Source organism: Giraffa tippelskirchi, chromosome 4 (genome assembly GCF_054371585.1).
Source record: "Giraffa tippelskirchi isolate mGirTip1 chromosome 4, T2T-mGirTip1v1.2.pri, whole genome shotgun sequence".
Classification (NCBI taxonomy): domain Eukaryota; kingdom Metazoa; phylum Chordata; class Mammalia; order Artiodactyla; family Giraffidae; genus Giraffa; species Giraffa tippelskirchi.
Genome location: NC_137278.1, coordinates 164,274,319 through 164,301,807, shown reverse-complemented (window position 1 = coordinate 164,301,807; position 27,489 = coordinate 164,274,319). Strand labels below are relative to the sequence as shown.

The window sequence follows — 27,489 nt, the reverse complement described above, 5'->3', positions numbered from 1 at the left end:
TCATTTTCCCCATCCAATGTGTACAAAAACTCTTAATTTCCATTTCTTTATTGAGTCGTATGTTCCGGGTCTTGGGTATTTTCATCCTGCTCCAGAAAATATCAACTTTGTGATGGATGGTGCTTTGTTGGAGGGGTCACTTAGCTAGGTTGTCAGATGGGACAGCCTGCCCTCAGATCCAAGCCTTTAGACAGGACCTGAAGGACATTGGGTTCTATAGACACTCTTACCTAGGATCACTGCCTCTTGTGGGCAGTTCTTGGACAGGCAGAGATAAAAAGTGACTAATCTTCAGGGATTACAGCCTTTTAACTGATCAGTGACTGCTGTTCACCTGTTAGATAACTAATTCCTTCTCCATGAAGAGGATAGGCAAGGGAGAGGGTAAGAAGCCAGGAGTTCTACTCTCTTTGGATCCCTCCATGTGGATTAAAACCTGAAAATGTGTTAGTATCAGTATCAATATCAGTATTTGCTAGTATTGGCATCAGTAGATAGTATTTGTATTAATATTTGCGCTAGTATTGGTGTCAACATTATTATCAGTATCAGAGTCAGTATTTGTTAATGTTAACATTGGTGTTGGTGTTAGTAATAATGCAATGAAATGTTAGTATTAATATAATAAAATATCTAGAACCATTTCTTAGCACAAACAGAGGCCAGGAAAGGTTTATTTCTTTCTCCTTCACTCTCTCCTTCACTGAAATGTCTCCTTTTGTTTTGGAGAAGGATTGATCATTTCTCTTCCATTTGATAAATACTTATTGAGAATCATTTGAGGGTCAAATGATCTGCCACTGCAGGGTACTGACTTTGGTGGATGGAGAAGATTTTTGGTTGAAAAGGACTTTGAATAGTAGATTCATTCTTGGGGAACATGGGGGAGCCCCTAACAGAAAAGGGACCACTTTTTAACAGTTTTGGTGGGGTTTGGTCTGGGAGAGATGAGTAGAGGGTCAGGATATTGGAAACATGGCCTGAATATGGACACCTTCTGTCCAATGGCCAGCCTTACGGAGACACAACAGAGAGAATGGAGAGCATTTCAGGGGAGTCAGTGGGACCAAGTGTCTTTGGGTTTTCAGTGGTGTCTCTTTATGATGAGAGTTGTTTCCATAGACAAATAGTGACAGTGAGGACATTCTATCTTAAGATGTCTTGCCTGAGGAGACCCTGCTTTTCTGTGGGCTTGATTTTGATCTTTTTATGTGAGCAGGCTCATTACTCTGGATGTATGCTCAATTGCTAAGTCATGTCCAACTCTTTGCAACCCCATGGATTGTAGCCTGCCAGGCTCCTCTGTGCATGAGATTCTTCAGACAAGAATACTGGAGTGGGTTGCCATTTCCTTCTTCAGGGGATTTTCCTTACCCAGTGATTGAACCCACCTCTCTTGCATCTCCTGCATTGTCAGGCAGATTCTTTACCACTGCCCCACCTAGGGGATAGTACTCTGGATACATATTTCAAGTAACAGCTCATCAGCCTACTTTTTAAATATAGAAAACCCCTTGCTAGGTAAACTAGAACTTTGTGAGGGGAGGAACTGAGCTGTCAGTGCTGAAATGAAAAGGGACACAGTCTGTAGAAACTGCATTTATCAGTGTTTTGGAAAAAGGGATCTTTAGATGATTGTTATATGCCATGGTACCTCCCTCAGAAAGTTAGGTACTTATTATATAGACAGGCTAAAGAGGGAGATGATATATGTGTAGTGCTGGCTGAATTGCATTGTTGTATGGCAGAAACCAAAATAACGTTGTAAAGCAATTTTCCTCCAATTAAAAAATAAATGAATAAAAAGTTAGGTATTGTTCAACAAGCCTTCACAAAACATCTTCAGTGGTACCTGAGTCCCACCAAGACAAAAAGAAAAAGAGAGATCACAGATTTGTACCAATAGACTGTACAATGTGATTTTCCCATTTATGTTTTGTGATATTAGGGAGAACTAATATTCTAAAGCCTATGAATCCTGTCATAGCAGCTCAGGTTCAGAAAATCAGGTCCTCCTCAGGCAAGACATCTACAAAATATTATAAATTATTTTAATGACGTAAATACTTAAATAAATGTGAATGTACATACATACACAGACACACACACAGTGGGTTACCAAAGACCTACAAGCATTTCTGGAGCCAATAAAACTCAGTAGAATGTCTAAACAAATCATATAAATTGTACTTCGGGATATCCAAATAGATGGTAAGGGCAAGTATTTTCCTGTATAGAAGTAAATGAAGACATAGTAGTAGAACTAATAACACCTTACCATTTCTTTTCCCCTCATGATTTAGTGTATATAAACAATGATTGTTGGTGGCTGCTGACATCAAGAAAAAGAGAGACAGATGTTGTGTACCTTGTGATAGATGTACTCAACATCATCCATGAATTAGTCTTGTCCTCTCCCCTAAAACTGAAATGGAATCTGGTCAGCCAGGAATAATAGAGGACTGAGGAACACAGTCAGCAACACCAGAAAGATGCCCAGAAAAACTCAGACTATTTAGTACATTAGAGGACAAATGACTTCTTTTCTTTGACAACATTGAAAACATTACAAGAAAAAGACAAAAGAAGGGCATAAAATTAAAAGAGAAATCTATCAACCTATTGCATTGTATGGAACCACATTTAAGTCCCAATGTGAACAAATAAACTGTAAAAAAGAAAAAAGAGAGAGAAGCATGTTTATAAAGCAATCAAGTAAATATGAACATTGACTAGATATTTAATGATATTAAGGAATAATTATTAAATTTGGTGGATAATAATGACATTTAAATTATGTTTTAAAAAGGGTCAAGTCAGATACTGTTTCACCTAAACACTTGAAACTGTAAACAACTACATGGGGAAATTAAAGAAGATCTAAAAAATGGAGAGATACACTACATTTATAGGATCAGAAAATCCAGTATTATGAAGACAGCAATTCTCCTCAAATTGATCTATAGATTTAATGCAATCCAAATGATAATCCTAGCATGCTTTAAAAATAAATTGATAGGCTGATTCTAAAATGTATGAGAAGAGTAAAGTATTCAGAATAGCCAAAACAGTCTCAAAAAGCACAAGGTTGGAAGGCTTGTACTACTTAATTCAAGGCTTCTCTAAAGCTACAGTAATCAATAAAGTATGGTATTGGCATAAGGTCAGACATAGAGATAGGAGAACAGAATAGGGAGTCCAGAAGTAGATTCATACCATATGGCCAAATTTTCCAAGGAATTCATGAGAAAATGTAACAGATGGGTTACCTGTATGAAAAAAAAGAAGGAACATTAACTCCCACCTCACACCATCAACAAAATTTAATTCAAAATAAACCAAATGCTTAATTGTAAAGAGGGAAAACTGTTGAACTTCTAGAAGAACACATAGGAGAAAATCTTTGTGACACTGGGTTATAGGTGAAAATTTCTTAAACAGGATACAAAAAGTGTACTCTATGCAAGAAAACAATTATTAGAAAAATATACTTTATAAATTTAAAAAGTTCTTTAAAAGACACAATTAAAGAAGCAAAAGGGCAATTTACAGACTTAAAAATATTTGTGAAACATGTATTTGATAGAGGGCTGATGTATTAGTTATCTATTACAGTATAACAACTTATCACCAAAACTTAGCAGCTTAATAAAGCAACAAACATTTATTATCTTGCACTGTTTCTGAGGTTTGAAAGTTTAGGAATGCCTTAGCTGTATTGTTCTGGCTCAGAGATCTTTCACAATATTGCAAGAAAGCTGTCATCAGGGCTGCTCAATCAGGAAAAAATTAAATCAAAACTGCAATACGATACCACTAATATACTCATCAGAATGTTTAGACTAAAAAGACCTGACAATGCCAAGTGCTGGTGACCAACTGAGACTGTCACATACTGTCAGTAGGAATGCAAAATGGTACAGTCACTTTGGTAGAGTTTGACAATTTTTTTTATCAAGTTAAACACATACTTTCCATATAATCTTGCAATCTCATTCTTAAATACTATCTAAGAGAGAGGAAATTATATGTCCATTCAAAGACTATGTCCAAATATTCATAGCAGCATTATACTGCTAAAAGGTAAAATCTGGAAATAGTCCATCAATTAGTGAATGGGTAAATAAATTCTCGTGTACTCATACTATGAATAGGGCTTCCCTGGTGGCTCAGATGGTAAAGAATCTGTTTGCAATGCTGGAGACCCAGGTTCAATCCCTGGGTCAGGAAGATTCCCTGAAGAAGGAAATGACAACCTACTTCAGTATTCTGGTCTGGAGAATCCCATGGATAGAGGAGCCTGGTGGCCTACAATCCATGGGATCACAGAGTCGGACACGACTGACTAATACAACACATTCACACTATGAAATACTTACACCAATAAAAAAAAGAGACTGAATTGTTAATGCACAAATCACATGGGTAAATCTCAAAAGCAGTATGTGAAATGAACAAAATCAAACACAAACTATATAAGACAAAAGGCTGATTCATGTCAATGTATGGCAAAAACTACTACAATATTGTAAAGTAATTAGCCCCCAACTAAAATGAAAAAAAAAAAAAAAAGACAAAAGGAAAAACCATAGTGACAGAAAACAGATTAGTTGGGACTAAAGGTTGAATGAGAGAATTGTCTACAAAGCATATGAAAGATCTTTGGCAGTGATGGAAATGTTCTGTATTTTGATCATGATAGAGGTTACACAACTACAAATAACTAACAGAATTTAGCAAGCTGAATACCAAAAATGAATGAATTTTATTCTGTGTAAACTATACCTCAATAGAGCTATTAACAGAGAAGGCAATGGCAACCTACTCCAGTACTCTTGTGTGGAAAATCCCATGGATGGCAGAGCCTGGTAGGCTGCAGTCCATGGAGTCTCTAGGAGTTGGACACGACTGAGCAACTTCACTTTCACTTTTCACTTTCATGCATTGGAGAAGGAAATGGCAACCCACTCCAGTATTCTTGCCTGGAGAATCCCAGGGATGGGGGAGCCTAGTGGGCTTCCATCTATGGGGTCGCACAGAGTTGGCCACGACTGAAGTGACTTAGCAGCAGCAGCAGCAGAGCTATTAATAGAGTAATTTTTTTAAAGACATGCTGAAATATTTACAGATGAAAATATATGATGTTTCAAATTTGCTTCAAAATAATTCTGAGTCTGGGAGGATGAGTAAGAGGTATATGGAAGCAAGATTGGTCAGGAGGTGACTTGTATTGAAGCCAGGTGATGAGGACATAGGGGTTTGTGGGGTTTTTTTTTTTAATTTTCATATTTTAAAAGAGATTTCCACAATAAAAATATTTCAAAACAAAAGCAAAACCAATCACACTGATTAATTGTATCTGAATCACATTTGTTCAGAGCCTTTGAATCTTTCCAGGCTATCCATCTTGAACAAGCAGAAATGTGAAAGAGTAACAAAGAGACTCTAAAATATTTAGCTTGAACAAGGTAGAAGTTGATTTCTTTATAAAATAAGATAGAAGTCAATTTTGCACTCATTAACTCTTAAGAGCTAAGGGAGTAGTCTAAGATGGGGAGGAAAGTCTGCTCCATAGGATCACGTGGTGGCCCAGGTTCCTTCTATCTTGTTCCTCTGCCTCCTCCAGGATGTTATTTTTATGGTTGAAGCTGACCCACCAGCACCATTTCAGCCAGTGGGAAAGAAGAGAGTAAAAGGCAATACATACTTTTTTCAGAGATTGCTACTACTCACATTCCATTGGCAAGAACTTAATCACATGTCTCCATTTGCAAAAGAGGCTGGGAAGTATAGCCTCTGTGTGGATAGCATATTAGTTTGCTAGACATTTTCACGTGCACACATACACACACACAAACACACAACTTTTTGTGTACTGTTCTTTAGGAGTAGAGGGTGAGTTACATCAAGATGTGTACAATAACAGTGATAGAGGAAGCATGGAATTCATGAAATGAAATAGAACACATGAAAGAGGCAAAGGGGTTTATGTCTTGGGCAACAGCACCTGGAAACCTCAGGATCTGAAGATTAAGAGAGGAAGCAGATTCTAGGTAAGAGAAAGTGGAAGGAGTCAAATTGCCTGTGTCTGACTGTGTGGAAAAAGAATGTCGAGAAGGAACTCAAAGTTGGTGAGTTTGGGAAGTATTGCGAATATAGAAAATTATATAACTAGAAAATGAAGTGGTTGTCTCAAGGTAGAAATTGGATAAGGGGAAAACATAACCATAGTTCATGACTTGACTCAGCAAAGAACATTTACTAAGACATAGTAATATGAATATTTGATATTGATTAAAACAAAGATTATGATAATATAAAAGTTGAAATAATGAGAATGGAAAGATAGGCAGGAGGAACAGAAAAGTGATAGACTGTCAACTCTTGAATTAGGAAGACAATTGAAAATGTCAAAATTGACATAGCTACAGAGCCATATTGTTTAAAAATAAGGAAGACAAAGCTAAGAGGCCAAAGAGGAATTGCTTTTAAAGTGTGGGGCTGTGTGTGTGTGTTTTTTAACACACTTGTACTATTTATCTCAATAAACTATGTGTATGCTGTTCTTTGATAAACACAAAATCGAATCTCATTGGAAAAGAAAGTGTTTGTAGCATAAAAACTGAAAATCAGTAGGAGAGAAAACACGTCTTTCCATCCCATGTTTATAAAAGTAATTACTGAACTGAAGGTAAAGAAGCCAGACACAGAGGGTTGACTGGCCATGCACGATGAGGAAGAGGGACACAAAGGGATGAAGGGATGATCGGGAGGAATGAAAGGTTGAGCCCCTCGAATCTGCTAGGAGGTAATTTCAGGAATGAGAGCTTCCCTGAAGATTGTCCCCTGAGACTTTGCCTTTGAAAAATGGTCCAAATTCTGTGACTCAGTACTGTCTGTTGCATCAGTATGAGTCACAGTTGGGACATTTTAAGAGTGGATGACACTGGTAGAATTTTATTGCCTGCAAATCATCTTTTATTAATCTTATGTCCTGAGGACTGTGTGACATAAGCTAACAAATGGAGACCAGAGGTAGAAACTTTGCAGGATAAGTGCTTACATTCACAGCATTCTATCGAATTATATATATATATAAAGATTGAAGATGAAGTCTGTTTCATTCTCTTCAATGTCTCCTAAATCATGTTGAAATTACCATATATAATGGATAAGTGGAGATGTAATGGGTATCATGCCACCTAATGGAATAAGTGAATTGAAAACTAAATTGGTTTTTAAGGAAATTTTTGTATTTTGTTTTTAAGGAATTTTTGTATTTCTGAGTGAGGTTAACAACCTACATACTCAAATATATCTTATTACAGATTATTGAAGCTGCATCATTCTGTAAAATAGAGAGATATATTGAGTATATTCTGAAGAAAGTTCATTTTTAAAAATCAATATTTCACACTCTGTCAGTAACCTCTAACTCCGAAACCACATTAAAGTTGTATTCATTTCAGTTCAGTTCACTCGCTTAGTCATGTCTAACTCTGCGACCCCATGGACTGCAGCACACCAGGCCTCCCTGTGCATCACCAACTCCTGGAGTTTACTCAAAGTAATGTCCACTGAGTCGGTGATGCCATCCAACAATCTCATCCTCTGTTGTCCCCTTTTCCTCCTGCCTTCAATCTTTCCCAGCATCAGGGTCTTTTCAAATGAGCCAGCTCTTCACATCAGGTGGCCAGAGTATTGGAGTTTCAGGTTCAGCATCAGTCCTTCCAATGAATACTCAGGACTGATTTCCTTTAGGATGGACTGGTTGGATCTCCTTGCAGTCCAAGGGACTCTCAAGAGTCTTCTCCAACACCACAGTTCAAAAGCATCAATTCTTCGGTGCTCAGCTTTCTTTATAGTCCAACTCTCACATCCATACATGACTACTGGAAACACCATAGCCTTGACTAGATGGATCTTTGTTGACAAAGTAATGTCTCTGCTTTTTAATATGCTGTCTAGTTTGGTCATAACTTTTCTTCCAAGGAGTGTCTTTTTATTTCATGGCTGCAGTCACCATCTGCAGTGATTTTGGAGCCCCAAAAAATAAACTCTGCCACTGTTTCCACTGTTTCCCCATCTATTTGCCATGAAGTGATGGGACTGGATGCCATGATCTTAGTTTTCTGAATGTTGAGCTTTCAGCCACCTTTTTCACTCTCCTCTTTCACTTTCATCAAGAGGCCCTTTAGTTCTTCTTCACTTTCTGCCATAAGAGTGGTGTCATCTGCATATCTGAATTTATTAATATTTCTCCCAGCAATCTTGATTCCAGCTTGTGCTTCATCCAGCCCAGCATTTCTCGTGATGTACTTTGCATATAAGTTAAATAAAGCAGGGTGACAATATACAGCCTTGACAGTATACCTTTTCCTATTTGGAACCAGTCCATTTTTCCATGTCTGGTTCTAACTGTTGCTTCCTGACCTGCATACAGATTTCTCAAGAGTCAGGTCAGGTGGTCTGGTATTCCCATCTCTTTCAGAATTTTCCACAGTTCGTTGTGATCCACATAGTCAAAGGCTTTGGCATAGTCAATAAAGCAGAAATAGATGTTTTTCTGGAAATCTCTTGCTTTTTTGATGATCCAGAGGATGTTGGCAGTGTGATCTCTGGTTCCTCTGCCTTTTCTAAAACCAGCTTGAACATCTGGAAGTTCACGGTTCACGTATTGTTGAAGCCTGGCTTGGAGAATTTTGAGCATTACTTTATTAGTGAGATGAGTAGTGCAATTGTGCGGCAGTTTGAGCATTCTTTGGCATTACCTTTCTTTGGGGTTGGAAAGAAACTGACCTTTTCCAGTCCTGTGGCCACTGCTGAGTTTTCCAAATTTGCTGGCATATCGAGTGCAACACTTTCACAGCATCATCTTTTAGGATTTGAAATAGCTCAACTGGAATTCCATCACCTCCACTAGCTTTGTTCATAGTGATGCTTCCTAAGGCCCACTTGACTTCACATTCCAGGATATCTGGCTCTCAGTGAGTGATCACACCATTGTGATTATCTGGGTTATGAAGATCTTTTTTGTACAATTCTTCTAGTGACCCTCAAATTTCATCGTCTGTCCATGTTACTATACTTTTTACCAAACTTGAGGAGAAATACTGTGAAAAGGAAATGGAGAGAAACCATCATCTTGACTAAGTCAGTTGGAAGCATTAACAGTCCATTGCAACTCAGATAAAAAGAATTTCTCTTTGTTTCTATGAAAATGAGGAGATTAGGAAAAGGGAGAGACTCTGTCCATGAGGATAATTCTTCCTCACTTGAAGTGCTGTGGGCTTTTCTAATGAGGGTCGCTAAGCCCATTTTCATCACACAGCATCCAGCGTTGCCACCTGCTTAGAGTAAGAGCACACTGAGTAAAAATAACAGAAATGAATTCAAGAACTTGCCCCAAAATGGGCTTGCTTGAAGATGAAAGTGGGAAGACAAAAACCCATTTGCCTTTGCAAACATATGGGTGAAGAATAGAATTGTTATTGTTCTGAATGTTTTCCTAATCAAACCTGAGCAGACTCCAGGAAAAAAAAAATTGTGTCTTTAATAGAAAGATCCCCAAAATGATTCTTTCTGGGGAAAAGAAAAATCAGTCTTAATTCCCTTTGTCATAATTTAATACTTTCTTCTAACTGTTACATTTGTCAACAATATAAAAACAAATTTATTGCAGATCTGAAAATTGGGTTCATGTGTGTGTGTGTGTGTGTGTGTGTGTGTGTGCGCATGTGTGTGTTGCACAGAAAAACACTTTGTAGTTTATATAAATGTAGTCATTCTCTAGATTACCATTTCATGGTACATCGCACACCAAAGCAAGCAACCTGTGTCTTTCACGCACAAGTGTAGGGGGGTGGGGAGAGCTGAAAGAGGGGTGTGGGAAGCTCTCAGCCCCAGAATGGAATCAGATAAAGCTAGTGGCTTGCTATTAGGATGTTAGCTTTGTCAAAGTCCTAGCATCTTCAGTTGGCCAGCCCTCTCTCCGTTTGTCACCCCAGTGCCCCTTTTGTGCAAACAATTTCCCATTGGTATTACCCAGAGCTTGGAGTTGATAGCCGACTAGCCTCTTTGCCTGTACCATTATTTCCAGCAAGCTTGCTACATCTGCAATAAATCCTGGAGGATTTGTGGGTGGACTGAGAAAATATGAGTGACAGAATGAGGTGATAAGTCCTGGATTCAGCTGAAACCAAGGCTTGTCCATTCTGTCCCAATGTGTTCGAGTCACTGGTCTCTGAAGATTTGATTTGATCGAGCTTTTGCCAGCTGTCCCATGGAGTTCAAACAAGTTCAAAATGAAGCCCAAGACCTTTTCTTTCACTCTCTATTAAGCTTGTCTCTGAGAACCAGTGATGAAAATCTGTCTCTTTCTTAGCCTTTTTATGTGGTGGTAGTGAACACTGGGTATTCAAGGTGGGTCAGCTGTGCCAAGGAACTGTTTTAAGTGATAGACCCAGATGAAAAGGCAAGCTCTGGCTTTATACAGCAGCCATAGACTGTTTTCAGGTGTGGAAGCAAGGAATGTGGTTTAATCAGAATTTCTCAGCCTGATTGCAGAGGGTCTCTGATGAGCTCTTCAAAGCAGAGTCATTTTTTAAAGCAAGATCAAATCCATGGCTCTCATTTCATATAAGTTTTTCCTCCTCTTGGGATTTATTTTTTCTTTTATCCAGAAAAGCTTAACTTAGATACGGTGTCTGTTTATCAGCAATGGTTCATCAGGTACCTTGGGCTGAATGTTTGTGTCTCTCCTACACAAATCCATATGTTTATGCCCCTAATCTCCAAGTGATGGTATTTGGAGGTGGGTCTTTGGGAGGTAAATAAGTTTGGATGAACTCATGAGGGTCCCACCCCTATGGTGGAATTGGTGAGCTTATAAGGGGATGAAGAGACTGAAGTTCCCCCCTCCTCTCTCTCTCTCTCTCTCTCTCTCTCTCTCTCTCTGTCTCTCTCTGCCTTTCACGTGAGGCAACAGCCAGAAGACAACCATCTACAAATGGAGAACTCTCAGCAGACACCAAATATGCTGGCACCTTGATTGTGGACTTTCAGCCTCCAGAACTAGGAGGAATGAATGTTTGTTGGTTAAGCCACATAGTCTCTAGTTGTTATAGCAGCCCAAGCTGAATTAGAGGATCATTGTGGGCCAGCCGTGCTCTGAGCTGGGACTTGGATGGATGGAGCAGTCTCTGTCTGGGACATTGCTTATGTCATGGTGGACAAAAATGGGAGAATGACAAATCATGCAGTGACTCTTAAAATCTCTTACGGAGGAGATGTGTGTCGCTTCCACTCACATTCCCTTGACCAAAGCATGTCCTGGAGTGAATTGTTTCACCATTGGGTAGGGGAAAGATAAACATTCCATTAGAAGGAAACAGGACAGCTTAGAGGCACTCTGATATGGTCTCCAGGAGCCCTTTGTTTCTCTGTATATAAATAAGGAGAGGAGATTAGATGTTTGATTCCTCTCAGTGACACCATGAGCCAGAAGCTCTGGCTCCAGAGACTTGGTGGAGATGTTCCAGTGTAGAGAAAGCTCCAGGGCCATCACAACATGGCTGAGGTACACGTGTCACAGCCAAATAATTGTGGAAATGAGTGGGGAAAACCCACAAAGAACCTAGGAGATACTGTTTCCAAATGTTACAGTTCCTTTAAATCAGAAATAAATTTTTTCTTCCTTCCATGAGGAATAAAATAATTTTTAATCTTTTTTATTTCTGTGTGATAGAGAACACTTACAGAAAAGATCTGAAAAGATGGATGTACAGCATGGCTAGTTATTATAGAAAGAACATATATACAACAACCACCCAGTTCTAAACAGAACATTGCTGGCATTCCAGAAGGACCAAGGTGCCTCTTCCCAGTAACATCTCTTTTTTTAAATTTTATTTTTTGCATTGGAGTGTAATTGCTTTACAGTACTGAGTTCCTTTCTGCTGTACAGCAACGTGAATCAACTACATGTATTCATACATCACCTCCCTCTTGGGTCTCCCTCCCACACCCCTCTCCCTCCCCCCTCCACACTTAGGTCACCACAGAGCACACAGCTGAGCTCCCTGTACTATACAGCAGCTTCCCACTAGCTAGCTATTCTATACATGGTAGTGTATCGATGTCAGTGCTAATCTCTCAGTTCATCCTACCTTCCCTTGCCCACCATGTCCACATGTTCATTCTCTACATCTGCATCTCTATTCCTGCCCTGCCAATAGGTTCATCTCTACCATTTTTCTAGAAATTCCACATATATGCGTTAATGCATGATATTTGTTTTTCTCTTCTCCCCTTGCTCATTTTTTCTTAAAGATAATGGATAAAGGCTTTCTTAGAGTTTCCTGCAAACAAGCTCTAAGATGGAAAGTTATAGGCCGAAGTTTACTGGGATGTTCATGGGATTCACACCTGGAGGGAAGTCAGGAAGGCAAGATGAGAGGAGCGAGAAATTGGTCCACAATGTGGTTGCCCCAGAGGTAGTGCCCAGTCCCACAGGAGTCTCTGAGCTGAGTTAGCCCTTCAGAGTTGTCCTCAGTTGAGGCAAGTGGGACCAGGCTTTCATAGTCCTACATGGGCCAGTTATTAGACACAAGCCAACCCCCAGGGAAGGCATGTGACCTTGGGAGTACAGTTCTCTGTGGCAAAGGGTAATGCCCTGTGAGAGACTGGCTGAGAGCCATCACCAGAAAATATTCTAGCAGCTTTGAATAGTGTTGGGTCCTGTAGAGGAGAACCTGGAGTGCCACACCAGCCATGACAATAGCTGTTATCGTCATTACTTCCTTTATATGCTCTTAAATCAACATTCAAGTATGACTCATGAATTTTTTAAAATATCTGGCTTGTTTTACTTAACATGATATTTATTTTTAAGATTTAGCATTGTTACCTGTGACTGCAGTTTGTCCATTTTCATAACAGTATTTACCTATTTTATTATACCCTGATTTATTCACACATTCTACTGTAGAGGTGGGTTTCCTAGGTGGCGCATGGTAAAGAATCTGCTTGCCAAAGCAGGAGATACCAGAGACGCGGGTTTGATCCCTGGGTTGGGAATGTCCCCTAGAGTAGGAAATGACATCCCACTCCAGTATTCTTGCCTGGAAAATTCCATGCATAGAGCAGCTTGGTGGGCTACAGTCCATGGAATCACAAAGAGTCGGACATGACTGAGCACACACAGCACTGTAGAGACACCTTTGGGCCACCTCCCACCTTTGGCTGTATACAAATGCTGCTGCAAATGTCCCCATAAATGGCTCCTGGTACACATTTTTTTTTTACTGAAGACCCTGATGCTGGGAAAGATTGAAGGCAGGAAGAGAAGGAGATGACAGAGGACGAGATGGTTGGATGGCATCACCAACTCAATGGACATGAGTTTGAGCAAGCTGTGGGAGATGGTGAAGGATAGGGAAGCCTGGCATGCTATAGTCCATGGAGTCACAGAGTCGGACACAACTGAGTGACTGAACAGCAAATGGTTGCTTTACAATATTGTGTTAATTTCAGGTATGCAGTGGAGTGATTCAGTTATATATTTTTTCAGATAATATTCCATCAGAAGTTATTACAAGATATTGAATGTATTTCCCTATGCTATATAGTAAATCCTTGTTGCTATTCATTTTATATATAGCTGTTTTTATACTTTTAGTTTGTACCTTCCTCTCCTCTTTGGTAACCATAATTGTTTTCTATGTGAGTCTGGTGCATGTTTTTATGTGTGTATGTCTCTAGGGTAGCCAACCAAGGAGTAGCATTGATGGGATTTGGGGCTATACATACTTTCAGCTTTCCTTAGTGGTGCCAAACAGCTTACTTTCCTGCCAACAATGTTTGTATGTTTCCATTGTTCCACATTCTCATCAACACTTAGTATTTTTGTTATTGTTGTTGTTTGTTTGCTTTTAATGTAGCCATCTGTTAGTTTTCCCTGTCTCATCATGGTTTTATTTTTCATTTCCTTGATGACTAGAACCTTTTCATATTTTTTTATCCACTTAGATTTCCTCTTTTGTGAGGAGCTTATTTTTGTCCATTTTTCCTTTTAGTTTCTTTTTCTTATTCGGTTAAATAAGATTTTTATATATTTTAAATGTAAGAAATATTACAAATTAGCTAAATATTGCAAAATCCCTTTCTACTCTATGAGTACCTTTTTCACCCTCTTAAGTCCCAGAAGTTCTTAATTTTAAAATAATCAAAAATTATTAATTTTTCTTTTGGTTAGTGCTTTTTGGGGGTCTCTAATAGAATGTGTTGATCTTAAGCTTATAGAAGTAGCATAGCCTTGTGAAATATATTGTGTCATTCAGTTTTATGATGAGAAGGTATTGTGTGCTGTTCTTTCATAAAAATGCATTTTGAGTATCTTGAGAGAGAAATGATTTTCTTTTCAAAGAAATCAATTTACCCTCATTTTAAGTTCAGATTCTTTTAGTTTTGACCATTGAATTCACAGGGAAGTGGTGGTAGTTATTTAAACAGAAAAGAGAAATCAATCTGCAAGAATGTGCAAATGGCATTCAAATAGGTTAAGTTTGTGAAGTTAGAATCTCTTTTCAGAGACATGATCATTGAACTAGTTAAAAGGGGGAAAAAAATTAACTCTTAGCAGGAGGCAGCAAAGAAAATCTATTAGGTTCAAGCTGGAAAAATGAACAGATCCAAAAGGGTTTAGGTGAATTCATGAACTGATGCCTTTATAATGGGATTATTTAAGGAAGTTTAGAGTTTTATAGGGTCTATCCATAACCTTTTAAGACCTGTGTCACTCAGGGCAGTGGCTCCCAGCAGTTCCATAGAGACCTATCTCATCAGATGTTAGCGAGGCCATGTGACCCTAACGTATTCCAAATTGCTAATTTCCTTTTTCTCTGTGCATCTCTCAGGGCCAAGAATGCAGGCATGAATTTAAGATGGTGAAAGCTGAAGCTATACCTTCACGTTGGAGTTGTGCATCTGGCTGGTTTTGCCAACTGAAGGATTGATTCATTATCACTGATGCTGTAGCTTCTAGGAGGAAGGTGAGCTGGTTCTGAGGGTGGCCTTTTTCCCAATTATATCCTTTCTACCAAAAATAACTTTCTGTTCTCCACCCCCTACCCCTTTGTCATCCTCTGGCCTGAAAAGTTGGTGCTCATCTTTCCTAGGAGTACATCTCAATTTTCAGTAGACATTTTGTTACTCTTATCTGTGCTATAACAACAAGGTCAAGAGTCAAGGATATCAAGCAACCATGCCCCTCCTTTTGTCACTATCCTGTACTACTTAACATGGGGATTTTTTGTGTTTGGAAAACTCAACTTGTCATTGTGCTGCAGTGTCATTATTGGTAATTTCCCATTCGTGTGTCCTTGTCCCATGTAAGGGTTCCGTCTGAAAGTGAAACTTCAACTTCAGTTTCAGGAAAGGATGTCATCAAACCATTAATTAAAAGAGGAAGTCCTTTTTAAAGTCGTTATGAGCTTTAACTGCTCATCTCCAGAAGTTTTGATAAGGTTAAACTGTTTGACTTTAATCACAACTAGAAATCGACTTTTTCTTAATAGTCTTTACAGGGGCCCAGTAAATATTGTTTTTTTACTGCCTTGGTTCTGAACCAAATTGAGGAAATAAAGCAGTTGAAAACTATAGTAAAAATCCTGTAACGATATGTCCTGTGATAATGTAGGATTAGCAGTTTGGGAAGTTCTCCTGGGTCAGGAAGATCCGCTGGAGAAGGAAATGGCAACCCATGCCAGTATTCTTGCCTGGAGAATCCTATGGACAGAGGAGTCTGGCAGGTTACAGTTCACGGTATCACAAAGAGTCAGACACAACTGAGCGACTTCACTTTCTTTCTGTCCAGACTCCTTTCTCAAATTGCAGGGGGAAAGGGACTATGGAGAGAAGGGCAAAGACATGTGAGGAAACTTCTGGAAACCTCATTTTGAGAAAGGAATTGAAGGATGGATCTCCATGTCACCAGTATTCTCCTGGATCAATATCCCAGAGTCAAGATATAAAAACACGCATTGGAAATCTAGGAGAGTCTAAAGTTGCTGCCATTACCCTGGAACTCCCAGCCAGTCACAAAGTCTTGACTCCATCACCCTCAGTGATGTGATGCTAGGATAGATTTAGATCATGCCCTGGAACAGCAGGACTGCCAGCTAGCTGCTCAGGCTCACCTGTGCATATTATTCCATGAATGTCATCATTAGCTGACTGCATATCCTTTGAATGAATTGTTCAATCCCCACTTACTATGTTTGGTTTAATTGCTAAGTTGTGTGCTACTCTTTTGTGACCCCATTGACTGTAGCCCACCAGGCTCCTCTGTCCGTGGAATTTTCCAGGCAAGAATACTGAAGTGGGTTGCATTGTCTTCTCCAGGGACTGACTTTGTTAGGGCTGGGTTGTTACTGTTAGTGCTTTATTACTGAGGAGGCTATGTTGAAGGGAGTAAGTAGTTCAGTTTGACACAACTAAGCCTGATGGTTGAACCCAAGATTTATACCCCAAATATAAGCAATACTCTCCCATTAGAGTTAGGGCAAGCATAACCAGAATAAGACTGATAGTGTGGATGAGCAAAGAACTTCCTTTGGACAGCCCTCTTTGAAAAAGAAAAATGGAAGAGCTGAGTGAAGCACATGCAGTTTTTTCTTCCCAGATTTTCCAAAGAAACTCAACTGTTGAGACCTAGGGTCTTCTCTTGACCAGACTTAAACTAAGTGCCCTCTGGATATTTTCAGGATTCACGATCTCCAATTTGTCTACACTTATAAAATCTTAGAAATCTTAGAAAGAAGCAATGCTTCTTATAGGGACAGACCTGAAAAGTCAGTAGACGATAAGTTGATCCAGGTCATTGGTTCTCAAAAGGATTTTGTTCATTTGTTTAAAAACTCATTAGTAAAAATCTTTTTTCTTTTTTTTTTGGAAAGTGGAGATCCATGCAGAGACTCTTAACTGAAGTACGTCTGGGGAGACACAGATTTTTGCAAGCCTCAAAGGGGCTCTGAGGTCACTAGGACCCTCCTAGGGCTCTACAGGAAATTGTTACTCAGGAGAAACAGAAAATTTTCCTTGGATTAATCCAAGGCTATAAAAATCTAGATTTCCAGACTCTGTGGCTTTAGATTCCAGTAGAGTTACTTTTCCTAAATTATTATATTTGGTTATAAAGTCTTCAACTTACACTAACAGAGGTTATGAAAAATCAAACAAGCATAAGTACTAATTTTATTTATTGTAAGGATATTTACTGAGACTGTTGTTTGCCACCACATCAAATGGCCCATGGGAGAAATTTCTTTTAGATTCCCTTTTCTAAGAATAGTTGTCCTTTTTCTAAGCATCTGGCTTGTTTTAATCAATAGACATTATGAACTTTAAAAATAACTATCTTAGTTCATTCTGGCTGCTATAACAGAATCTCATAGACTGGGTGGCTTATAAACAACAGAAATTTCTCATAGTTTTGTTCTAGGGGCTGGGAAGGTGCTGGAAGATTCAGGACATGAGGGTTCATGTCCTGGTTCATACACAGCTATTTTCTTGATGTGTCCTTATAGAAGGAAAAGGAAAAAGAGCTCTCTGGGTCAACTTTTAATTTTATAAGGACACTAGTCCCATTCATGAGAGCTTCACCTTTAAGACCTAATCACCTTCCGAAGACCCCACTTCCAGATACTATAATATTAGAGAATAGGATTTCAACATATGAAAGGGGGTGGATATAAACATTTAGTCTGTGGCAAAACTGCTTATATTTCTCTCTTTGCACTGGCTGCTGAAAAGTTTAGACCCAGATCAGTAACCCTACCTGAAGCAAGTGGCTGCATTTCATGCATTAACCCCTGCCTTTTCCTTATGTTATGTTTCTTACTCTATTCTTTGTTCTGTGTATTAATTAGAAGTCTATTTTGGCAAGGGATAGAAAACCCCACTCAATCTACCTGGAGTTGAAGATGAGATTGATTCCACTCAAGACACACAGATGAAAGGGATTGATTTCCAAAGGAAATTCAAAATAGACTTAGCAAAAGAAAAGAAACAGAGACACCAAGCAGTATGCAGTATGACAGGAATTTAATATCTCTCATAGTAGCAATTGGACAGCAAGGAGATCCAACCAGTCCATCCTAAAGAAGATCAGTCCTGGGTATTCACTGGAAGGACTGATGTTGAAGCTGAAACTCCAATACTTTGGCCACCTCATGCGAAGAGCTGACTCATTGGAAAAGATTCTGATGCTGGGAAGGATTGGGGGCAGGAGGAGAAGGGGACGACAGAGGATGAGATGGTTGGATGGCATCACCAACTCGATGGACATGAGTTTGGGTAAACTCCGGGAGTTGGTGATGGACAGGGAGGCCTGGCATGCTGCGATTCATGGGGTCGCAAAGAGTCGGACATGACTGAGCGACGGAACTGCACTGATAGTAGCAATGCAGCTGCTGTGTTTCCCAACCAGACATCAAATTACCACTAAATTAAGTGAATGAAAGGAAGATTCTCACTCCCCAAAGCTCTGAGAAATGTATCCGTTTTTCTCACTTAATCTATTTGGATTAAGTGCCTATGCCTGAACCAGTTCAGTGGGAACACTGCTTGGCTTAAGCAACCCTTCACCAGTGAAATTAATACTAGGGTAGAACCGTGTAGAATTGGTTCTCTTGACCTCACCATTCCTGCTCAACCCTTCTCATGTGATTCTGCACAGTTTACCTGTTTCATGGGCTTCCCTGGTGGCTCAGATGGTAAAGAATCTGCCGGCAAAGCAGGAGTCCCAGGTTCTATCTCTGGGTTGGGAAGGTCCTTTGGAGAAGGGCATGCCTACCCACTCCTGTGTTCTAGTCTGGAGAATCCCATGAAAAAAGGAGCTTGGCAGGCCACAGTCCATGGGGTCACAGAATCAGACGTGACAGAGCAACTAACACACAACACTTCAGTTCAGTCACTCAGTCGTGTCCAACTCTTTGTGACCCCATGGACTGCAGCACACCAGGCCTCCCTGTCCACCACCAACTCCCAGAGCCTACTCAAACTCATGTGCATTGAGTTGGTGATGCCATCTAACCATCTCATCCTCTGTCGTCCCCTTCTCCTCCCACCTGCAATGTTTCCCAGCATCAGGGTCTTTTCCAATGAGTCAGTTATTTGCATCAGTTGGCCAAAGTATTGGAATTTCAGCTTTAGCATCAGTCCTTCCAATGAATATTCAGGACTGATTTCCTTTAGAATTAACTGGTTTGATCTCGTTGCAGGCCAAGGGACTCTCTAGAGTCTTCTCCAACTCCACAGTTCAAAAGCATCAATTCTTTGGCACTCAGCTTTCTTTATAGTCCAACTCTCATACCCATACATGACTACTGGAAAAACCATAACTTTGACTAGATGGACCTTTGTTGGCAAAGTAATGTCTCTGCTTTTTAATATGCTGTCTAGACTGGTCATAGCTTTTCTCCCAAGGAGCATCTTTTAATTTCATGGCCGCAGTCACCATCTGCAGTGATTCTGGAGCCCCCAAAATAAAGTCTGTCACTGTTTCCACAGTTTCCCCATCTATTTCCCATGAAGTGATGGGACCAGATGCCATGATCATAGTTTTCTGAATGATGAGCTTTTAAGCCACCTTTTTCACTCTCCTCTGTCACTTTCATCAAAAGGCTTTTTAGTTCTTCTTGACTTTCTGCCATAAGGGTGGTGTCAACTGCATATGTGAGGTTATTGATATTTCACACAACACTTACCTATTTCATATCTGTTCTTTGCAGTTTTGCCCTAAGCTAGGATGGGTCAATCAGATAACTAATCTGTACTCAGCTGGTAACTTCCAGATAACAAAATGCCTCATTTACAAGTCTCTTAAAGACCCATCAACACTATTGCAGGCATCTTTTCTTCGCCTTGTGTGATTCCTTCTTTCTGGAATTCCTTTCTCCTTTGTTAGCTGGTTTATTCCTCCATATCCTTTATTTTTTTTTTTTTACTCTGGATCTTAGAGGCAGTCTCATAGCCCTAGTGTCTTTTTTAAAAATTATTTATTTATTTTTGGCTCTGCTGGATTGTTATTGCTGCAAGGGCTTTTCTCTAGTTGCAGTGCATGGACTTCTCATTACAGTGGCTTCTCTTGATGTGATGCACGGGCTCTAGGACATGAGGGTTTCAGTAGTTGCTGCTCCCAGGCTCTAGAGACACAGGCTCAGTAGTTGGGGCACATGGGCTTAGGTGCCCAGTGGTATGTGGGATCTTCCCAGATCAGGTATCAAACCAGTGTCCCTACTACAATGGCAGGCAGATTCTTCACCACTGAGCCACCAGGGAAGCCCCTTCCATATCCTTTAAAACCTTACCCAGTCTTCACCTCCTTGAAGCTGTTCCTGGGAGCCCAGATTGCACCAAAGGCTCCTCCCCACTCTGGGTTTCTTTTGGTGGCATTGCTTTGAAAACACGTCTGTCTCCCGTTAAATCCCCAAATTGTGGATGTTAGCAAGCACCACATTTTATCTTTCTATCTCCAGAAGCTAGCAGTGTGCTTGGTATATGACAGATGTTCAATAAAATATTTATTGAAGTAAACTGAACTACCCTTCCCAAGGTTGAGGGTACTAATCAGTATTAAAATAAACAAAACAGCAGGTGCCCAGGAAGGAAATAAAAAGAAAACACAGGCTTTCATCGTCCACCAATGGGATACTTGCTTCTAAATAATTCAAATTGATCCAGAGTTGTTCCTGAAAAATGCCAAACAACTGGCCAGTTCATTGGAAAATTCAGCCAGTTGGCATCATGGAAACTAAAACATTGAATCAGTGACTTCACTAGACTTGTGACTTTTCAGCAGGTGTCCAGGCAGCCTGTGATGGAAGAAGTTACCAAACACTCTTTGTTGATTTTGACTTTCTCCTCCTTCCCTACCTGCTCCCACACCCCCCAACCTATGAAAGGGTTTTAGCATCTGTGTAAAAATGTAAACATTTAAAAACATTCTCACAACTGGTTGGAAAATTGCCTAAACTGTCCTCCATACGAAATGGCAAGTTTAACCGAGTTGTTCTAAAGCGCTAGCCCCTTTCAGGTTTTGGACACGTGGCCTCCCTGGCTGAATGGACAGAAAGTCTGAATGTGTAAAAACAGCTAAAAACAACCACCCAAACAAGACAGCCATTCTCACTCCCCTCAGACCACCGCTCGGAGAGGCTGCTCTCCGACGGGTGCTACATGCTAAATAACCCCTATTCTTAGTTCACCGTGACTTGGTGGCCCGAGCCAGGTGAAAAGACAATCGACCCAAAGAGCCCACGGGTGCTCAAAGCTTCACTAACGAGGTGAATCTTTGCTAATCCCAGTCAGCATTGTTGAGTACTAAGTGCCACTCTCTAAAAATATGTCTTTCACGTAAAAGAAAAATTAAAACAAGGTGGGGGTGGGCAGAAAAAGAGTCCTTTAATGGACTGTTTTATACTTTTGTTGTGTTGTGTGCTTTCTTGCAGGCGACTTTTTGGCAAATCGGGCATCTTCAACTGGGAGAACTTGGCTGAGTACAAAAGGGCTTTTGAAGCGGTGAGTGTAAATTCAGACTCCTTTTTTTTCTTCCTTCCTTCCTTTCTTCGCCCTCTCTCTTCTCCTGTGTCTGGAGACTGCTCAGCAGAAATAATAAGCGTCATTGCTTGCAGGCCACGTCCCATGAATTACTCAAACATCAGATGTAAGTTTAGAATGGAGGCATGCTTGATTCTTTTCTGCAGAAGTTTTCCTATCCATTCTTTACTTACATGTCATGGTAAGGCTAAGTGATGTCCAGCCAGTCAGAAAACACACACAGAGGAGGCCATTAAACAAATTAAAAGGGATGGGGATGACTAATACAGTACTCTTGGAATCTCCCAATTTGATTAGTCTGAGTTTAATACACAGAAGCAGCGCCGGAGAAAGAGGGGAGGCGAACTGCTCTTTAATAACCTGTACAATTAAATTATGGTGATGAATTTAACTATTCTGGGCTTCTTAAAGGAGTCTCATTATCCGATTGCTTATACAAGAAAGTCAGTTTTTCAGCAGGGTTTCTGAGTGCGTCCCTGGAAGGTTCATGGTGGCAATTTTTATGCTTTGAAAGATGTTTCTTTCTCCCTTTTATTAAATAGAACTGCTTTTCTATTTCTAAAATTTTGTCTGTGAAAATTATCCAGATAGTTCTAAGTCCTTTGGGGTCCTTACCTTTCTTCAGTTCTTCAGAAATCTGGAGTCATAAAGGATAATGTGTGGGAAAGGGATTGGTTTTCCTTTTTCCTTGGGTAGCTGTAGGCAGGCACCTGAGGGGTTAATGGTCAAAGCCCTCACATGCTTTAGATTTTAGAGAGCATCCTACTTCTTTCTTTTCGGTGGTTTAGTTGCTAAGTTGTGTCCAACTCTTGTGACCCCATGGACAGGTAGCCTGCCAGGCTCCTTTGTCCATGGGACTCTCCAGGCAAGAATATTGGAATGAGTTGCCATTTCCTCTCCAGGGGATCTTCCCGACCCAGGAATCAAACCCAGGTCTCCTGTATTGCAGGGAGATTCTTTACTAGCTGAGCTACAAGGCAACCCTTATGGAGGACCTTTGGCTCAAGAATTGAGCTGTTTTCACCAAATATCAAGGGGCACATTGTGTCCAAAGCTGAGATGGTGTGTCTTGATTTTCTAGGGACCAGGCCACTGTATTAGTTTCATTCCTGGGAGTCATTATTCTATTATGAAGCAGTGTGTGCATGTCTATCTTCCATTTGCCTTTGTTGGAAAGTTATAGTTCAGGCATATGCTGTGCCAGTACAAGTTTATGCTGTACAGTTCAGGGCACATTCCCAGAAACTACTGAATGATGAACTAAAGATGGAACAAGAAACAAGGGTCAGGAGAAGTGTGAGGACCGCTGGCCCCAAGCATAGCTTCCACCAGATGTCAGCCAGGATAAAAATTAGCCCTATCTGACTCCACATCCTGAGAAAGTGATGAATAGGATTCACCCACAGTGACATCACCTGCCAGTGCAAATAGTGGCACTGTCTTAAAGAGTCCTGAGAGAGTAACATAGGATATTCCCATATGGTTACCAGATTTGGCTTTGTTTCAAGGGAGTAGGGCATGGAGGTTAAGAGCACAGATTCTGAAACCAGACAGCCTGGCTTCAGATCCCTGTCCTGCCATTACTGGCTTCAGGATCTTAGGCTTGTTGTATACCTCTCTGTGCTTCAGCGTCCTCATTGCAAAACAGGGATAATCATGATACCACAGAAAGTTGTTATAAGAGTTCAGTGAAGACTTCCCTGGTGGTAGAATGGATAAGAATCCACCTGCCCGGGACATGGGTTCAACCCCTGTTCCGGGAAGATCCCACATGCCACAGGGCAACTAAGCCCTTGTGCCACAACTACTGAAGCCTGTGCACCTCGAGTCTGTGCTCCACAGTAAGAGAAGCCACCACAATGAGAAACCCATGCACCATAATGAGGAGTAGCCCCCACTTGCTACAATTAGAGACAAGCCCACGCACAGCAAAGAAGACCCAGCACGACCAAAAATAAAAACAATTAATTAATTTTTAAAAAAGAGCTCAATGATACATGTAAAACCATAGAACAACTCAAGAGCTCTGAACTGGGGCCTTATTACTTAGCAAGAATTCGCTGAGCACTATGCTAAACCTTTATGTGTTTATTATCTCATTTGCTGGGTCTCCTGCATTGCAGGTGGATTCTTTACCAACTGAGCTTTGAGGTAAGCCCTATCTCATTTATACAACAAACCTAAAGCATAATTCTTATTTTCTCTCTTTTAAAGATGAGAAACTAAGGCCTGGTGAGACCAAGCAACTTCTCCAAGGTCTTAGGGATAGAAAGGAATAAATCACAGAATTCGGTCCAGGAAATTGGGTGTTGTGTTTTGTGTATTAGTCACTCAATCATGTCAGACTCTTTGCAACCCCATGGACTGTAGCCTGACAGGCTCCTCTGTCCATGGAATTCTCCTGGAAAGAAGATGGGAGTGGGTAGCCATTCCCTTCTTCAGGGGATCTTCCTGACCCAGGGATCAAACCTGGGTCTCCTGCATTGCAGGCAGATTCTTTATCATCTGAGCCACCAGAGAGGCCCACCAGGAATGTGGGTAGTATGGCTCTAAAATATGTGTGCTTAGCCACTTCTTATACAGTTTATATTTGAAAATATTTTCCTGGTCTCTGAGACTGTATCAACCAATAGGGGAGAAAACAGTGAAACCGTCAACCAGTATTTTCAATAGGTGGTATCGAATGAATGAGCTGGGGGGAAGTACAACATGGCAGCAAGGAAGCAGAGAAAGAGATGTGCCACGATGGCTGATGGAGACAGCAGGACATCAGGCATCTGGTATGTGGAAAGGTGGTAAGCGGGTTAAGTAGTAGCAGATCATCAATGTCCAGCATGCTGATATAAGGTGGTCACATGTTAACTGTAGTTATCCTGGCTACTTTGTCCTAACTGTAGTCTCTGCATGTACTTATTAACTGTGTGACTTAATCATCTACTTGGCTTGGGCCATGGTGTCCAGTCCCCTTGCCAGGGATCAGCATTGAAAAGATATTCTAGGGCAGAAGTAGCAGTGTTAGTTGCTCAGTCGTGCTCAACTCTTTGAGACCCCATGGACTGCAGCCCACCAGGCTCCTCTGTCCATGGGATTCTCCAGGCAAGGATACTGGAGTGAGTTGCCATTTCCTTCTCCAGGGAATCTTCCCGACCCACGGATCAAACCTGGATCTGCTGCACTGCAGACAAATTCTTTACCGACTGAGCTATGAGGGAAGCCCCCTTCTAGGGCAGAGTCAGCTGATAAACACTGTCTCTTTCTCATGATTGTACATCCAATGAAACCTAAAGAATTGTGCAATTATCCATTAGATGTATCACAGTTCTCATGATCTGTGTGAGAAGACTGAAAGTGGAGTAGAAGTAGGAATGATTCCATTTTTTTCCTGTTGGGTTCTAAAACTCAGTGGATTCTTGAACTTTACTCCTGTCTCTATGGCAGTCTAGGCCATGTAAACACCTGGATCTTTATTCTCATTGTGGTGAAGACAGGCACTCACTTTTTAGGGCATGTGTATTTTAAAATGTCTAGTTCACCAATTCTTGGCCAGCATGAGCTTTCCAATATTGAACTGTCTTTTCATTATGGTTTAATAGATGCAATATTGAGTAGAGCTTGCACATAAATGGAGTATACATTTTCTCTGTGATTTGGGATCAGGATGACTTTGAGTTTTGCCCCACCAATTTTAGAAAAACCAAGGGGAGCTCAGATAGACCATTTATAGAGATTATATTGTTAAGGAAAGAATTATTCATGACACTTTTTAAAAGAATGATAAAGAAAACTTTCTTGAAGAGGAGCTACTACTTCATTAACACAAAATGAAATTTTGTGTTAGGGGAGAGACATTGGATTTAACTCCAAATACAATAAGGCCAAGGAGCCAGGGTAGGAGAAGAGCCAGTGGGTGGAAAAGTACTAAGAGGAACCACAGGTAAGGGAGGATTCTGATGAACCTGACCTAACAAGATGCTTGCTAAAGGCAGGCCAGAGTGATCAGATATGCTGATCAGGGTGATCTGGGGGTTGGTGGAGGATAAGGAACTTGATCAGAAATTGAAGGTGATCAAACATCAAGTGTGGGGATTCTGGTAAAGCTGAGTTAGCAGGATTCTTGTTAGAAATGGACTCTAAAAAGAATGCATTTTTTCAAGTATAGACATGGGCAGTGATCTGAAAATCTGGAGAGCCAACCTCTAGTCTGGATTCATAATCTCATTGATATGGGACAAGTGGATGCAATGCTTTGCCTTCCACACTTGAAAATGCACATAGAATGTTCCTCTTGACTCAAATTAATCATCTCTTTTCATTCTCTTCCCAAATTTGTAAATATTTAGAATAGGCACAATATGAGTGAAGAGTAGGACTCTTTAGGGAGTTCCTGCAATGAACCAACAGGTTCATTGACAAAATTGAGGAGACCAAAGTGGAGAAAGAGCCAGCAGTAGTCAGAAGGCAAGAGAAGTGAGGAGCTGATGTTGCCCACCTCTGCCTGCCTTTTCTTGGCACAGAAAAAGAGCTTCAGGGAGGAAAGGGAACACTGACTTAATGGAGGGTGCATGCATGAGTGCTCAGTTGTTCAACCCTTTCCAACTCTTTGCAACCCCATGGACTGTAGCCCACCAGGCTCCTCTGTATTTTCCAGGCAAGGGTACTGGAGGGGGCTGTCATTTACTTATGTACAGAGGAAAAAAAAAATCACAATGAAAAATCTAATGAAAGTTTACAACAGATCTTTGACTGCTTTCTCCATGAAGGTCTTAGATACAAGAAGAAAGTCAATGTTGTCTTGTCATAGCACTAGACAATCAAATCTGCATTTTATAAATGGCAATGTCTACATGCCAGGGGTCCTCAGGCATAGGCTTTGAGATTTCTGAGCTACTACCAGAAATCATGATTTAGCAAGTCCAGAATGGGAGGCACATTGTCTTTAACACATGATGTTGTCCATGGACTGTATTGAGAGAAGCACTGTCTACGCAAAATGTCCAAGGAGGCAGTTGGGAGACTGGGATTTCAACTCTTTCACTGGTTCCCCATGAACCAGTGATGATCAGACTCATCACTTTGCTCTGTGCCTCTGTTTCCTCATTTATAAAATGAGGGCATTAAACTAGATAATTCCTGATCATAATTGTACATAGAGGACATATAAATACCCATAATATACAAAAATACTGACATGTGAATTTAAGTAAAATGCTCTCCCCACTCTCAGCAAATCATTCAACTGGTTGGTACTTGAGATTCAGTCTATATTTGAAAAACTGGATTAGACTGGATTATCTCTACAGGCATGGTGGTGTTAATTTTCTCAAAGGACCATTTTGTTTCTGGAAAGAAGAGAACACACACTTCAAAGCCTTTTTTTGGGGGGGGTGGTAAAACTGTCTTTGGATGCCAATTATTAGGCAATACAAACAAACACACCCATGGAGGTTGTGCAGTGGGAACTTTAATTATTAACTCGTAGGGAATGGGTTCAAGAGATCCATTTGATGTAATTCAGATTCTCGGCACAAAAGGAGATTGATGTTAGCTTTTGAATTGGATTATTACACCATGTTCTTTCTTTGGATAAAATTCCAGGAAAAAAAAACAAAACAAAACTCCAAACACCAAAACTACTGTGAAGATTTTGTAGAGATATCCTTGATACAAACCAATAAAATCTGGATATGGTTTATTAGGAATAAAGTGGTGCCGGAAGAAGACTGTGGATTTGCTACATGACACTGCAGTGAAATATCTGGCCCCAAAATTATGGATTAGAGATTGTGAGACTTTGCTACTCCGAGCCTCTGTTTCCTCACCCATAAATAAAGGGGGAATGTCATATACTACATACTAACATTGTGATGAATA

At 40.4% G+C, this 27,489-nt stretch overlaps 1 protein-coding gene across 1 annotated transcript in view; it reads left to right on the top strand.

Moving 5' to 3' along the window:
* Positions 1 to 27,489, top strand: part of LOC145547027 (uncharacterized) — a 390,591-nt gene that overhangs the window by 302,907 nt on the left and 60,195 nt on the right. Inside the window, exons 10-12 of the mRNA XM_081595577.1 lie at positions 14,916 to 15,050; positions 21,510 to 21,579; positions 24,292 to 24,398. Of these exons, the coding sequence (XP_081451703.1) occupies positions 24,302 to 24,398 (97 nt within the window). The 5' untranslated portion in view covers positions 14,916 to 15,050; positions 21,510 to 21,579; positions 24,292 to 24,301. The remainder of the gene's footprint in view (positions 1 to 14,915; positions 15,051 to 21,509; positions 21,580 to 24,291; positions 24,399 to 27,489) is intronic.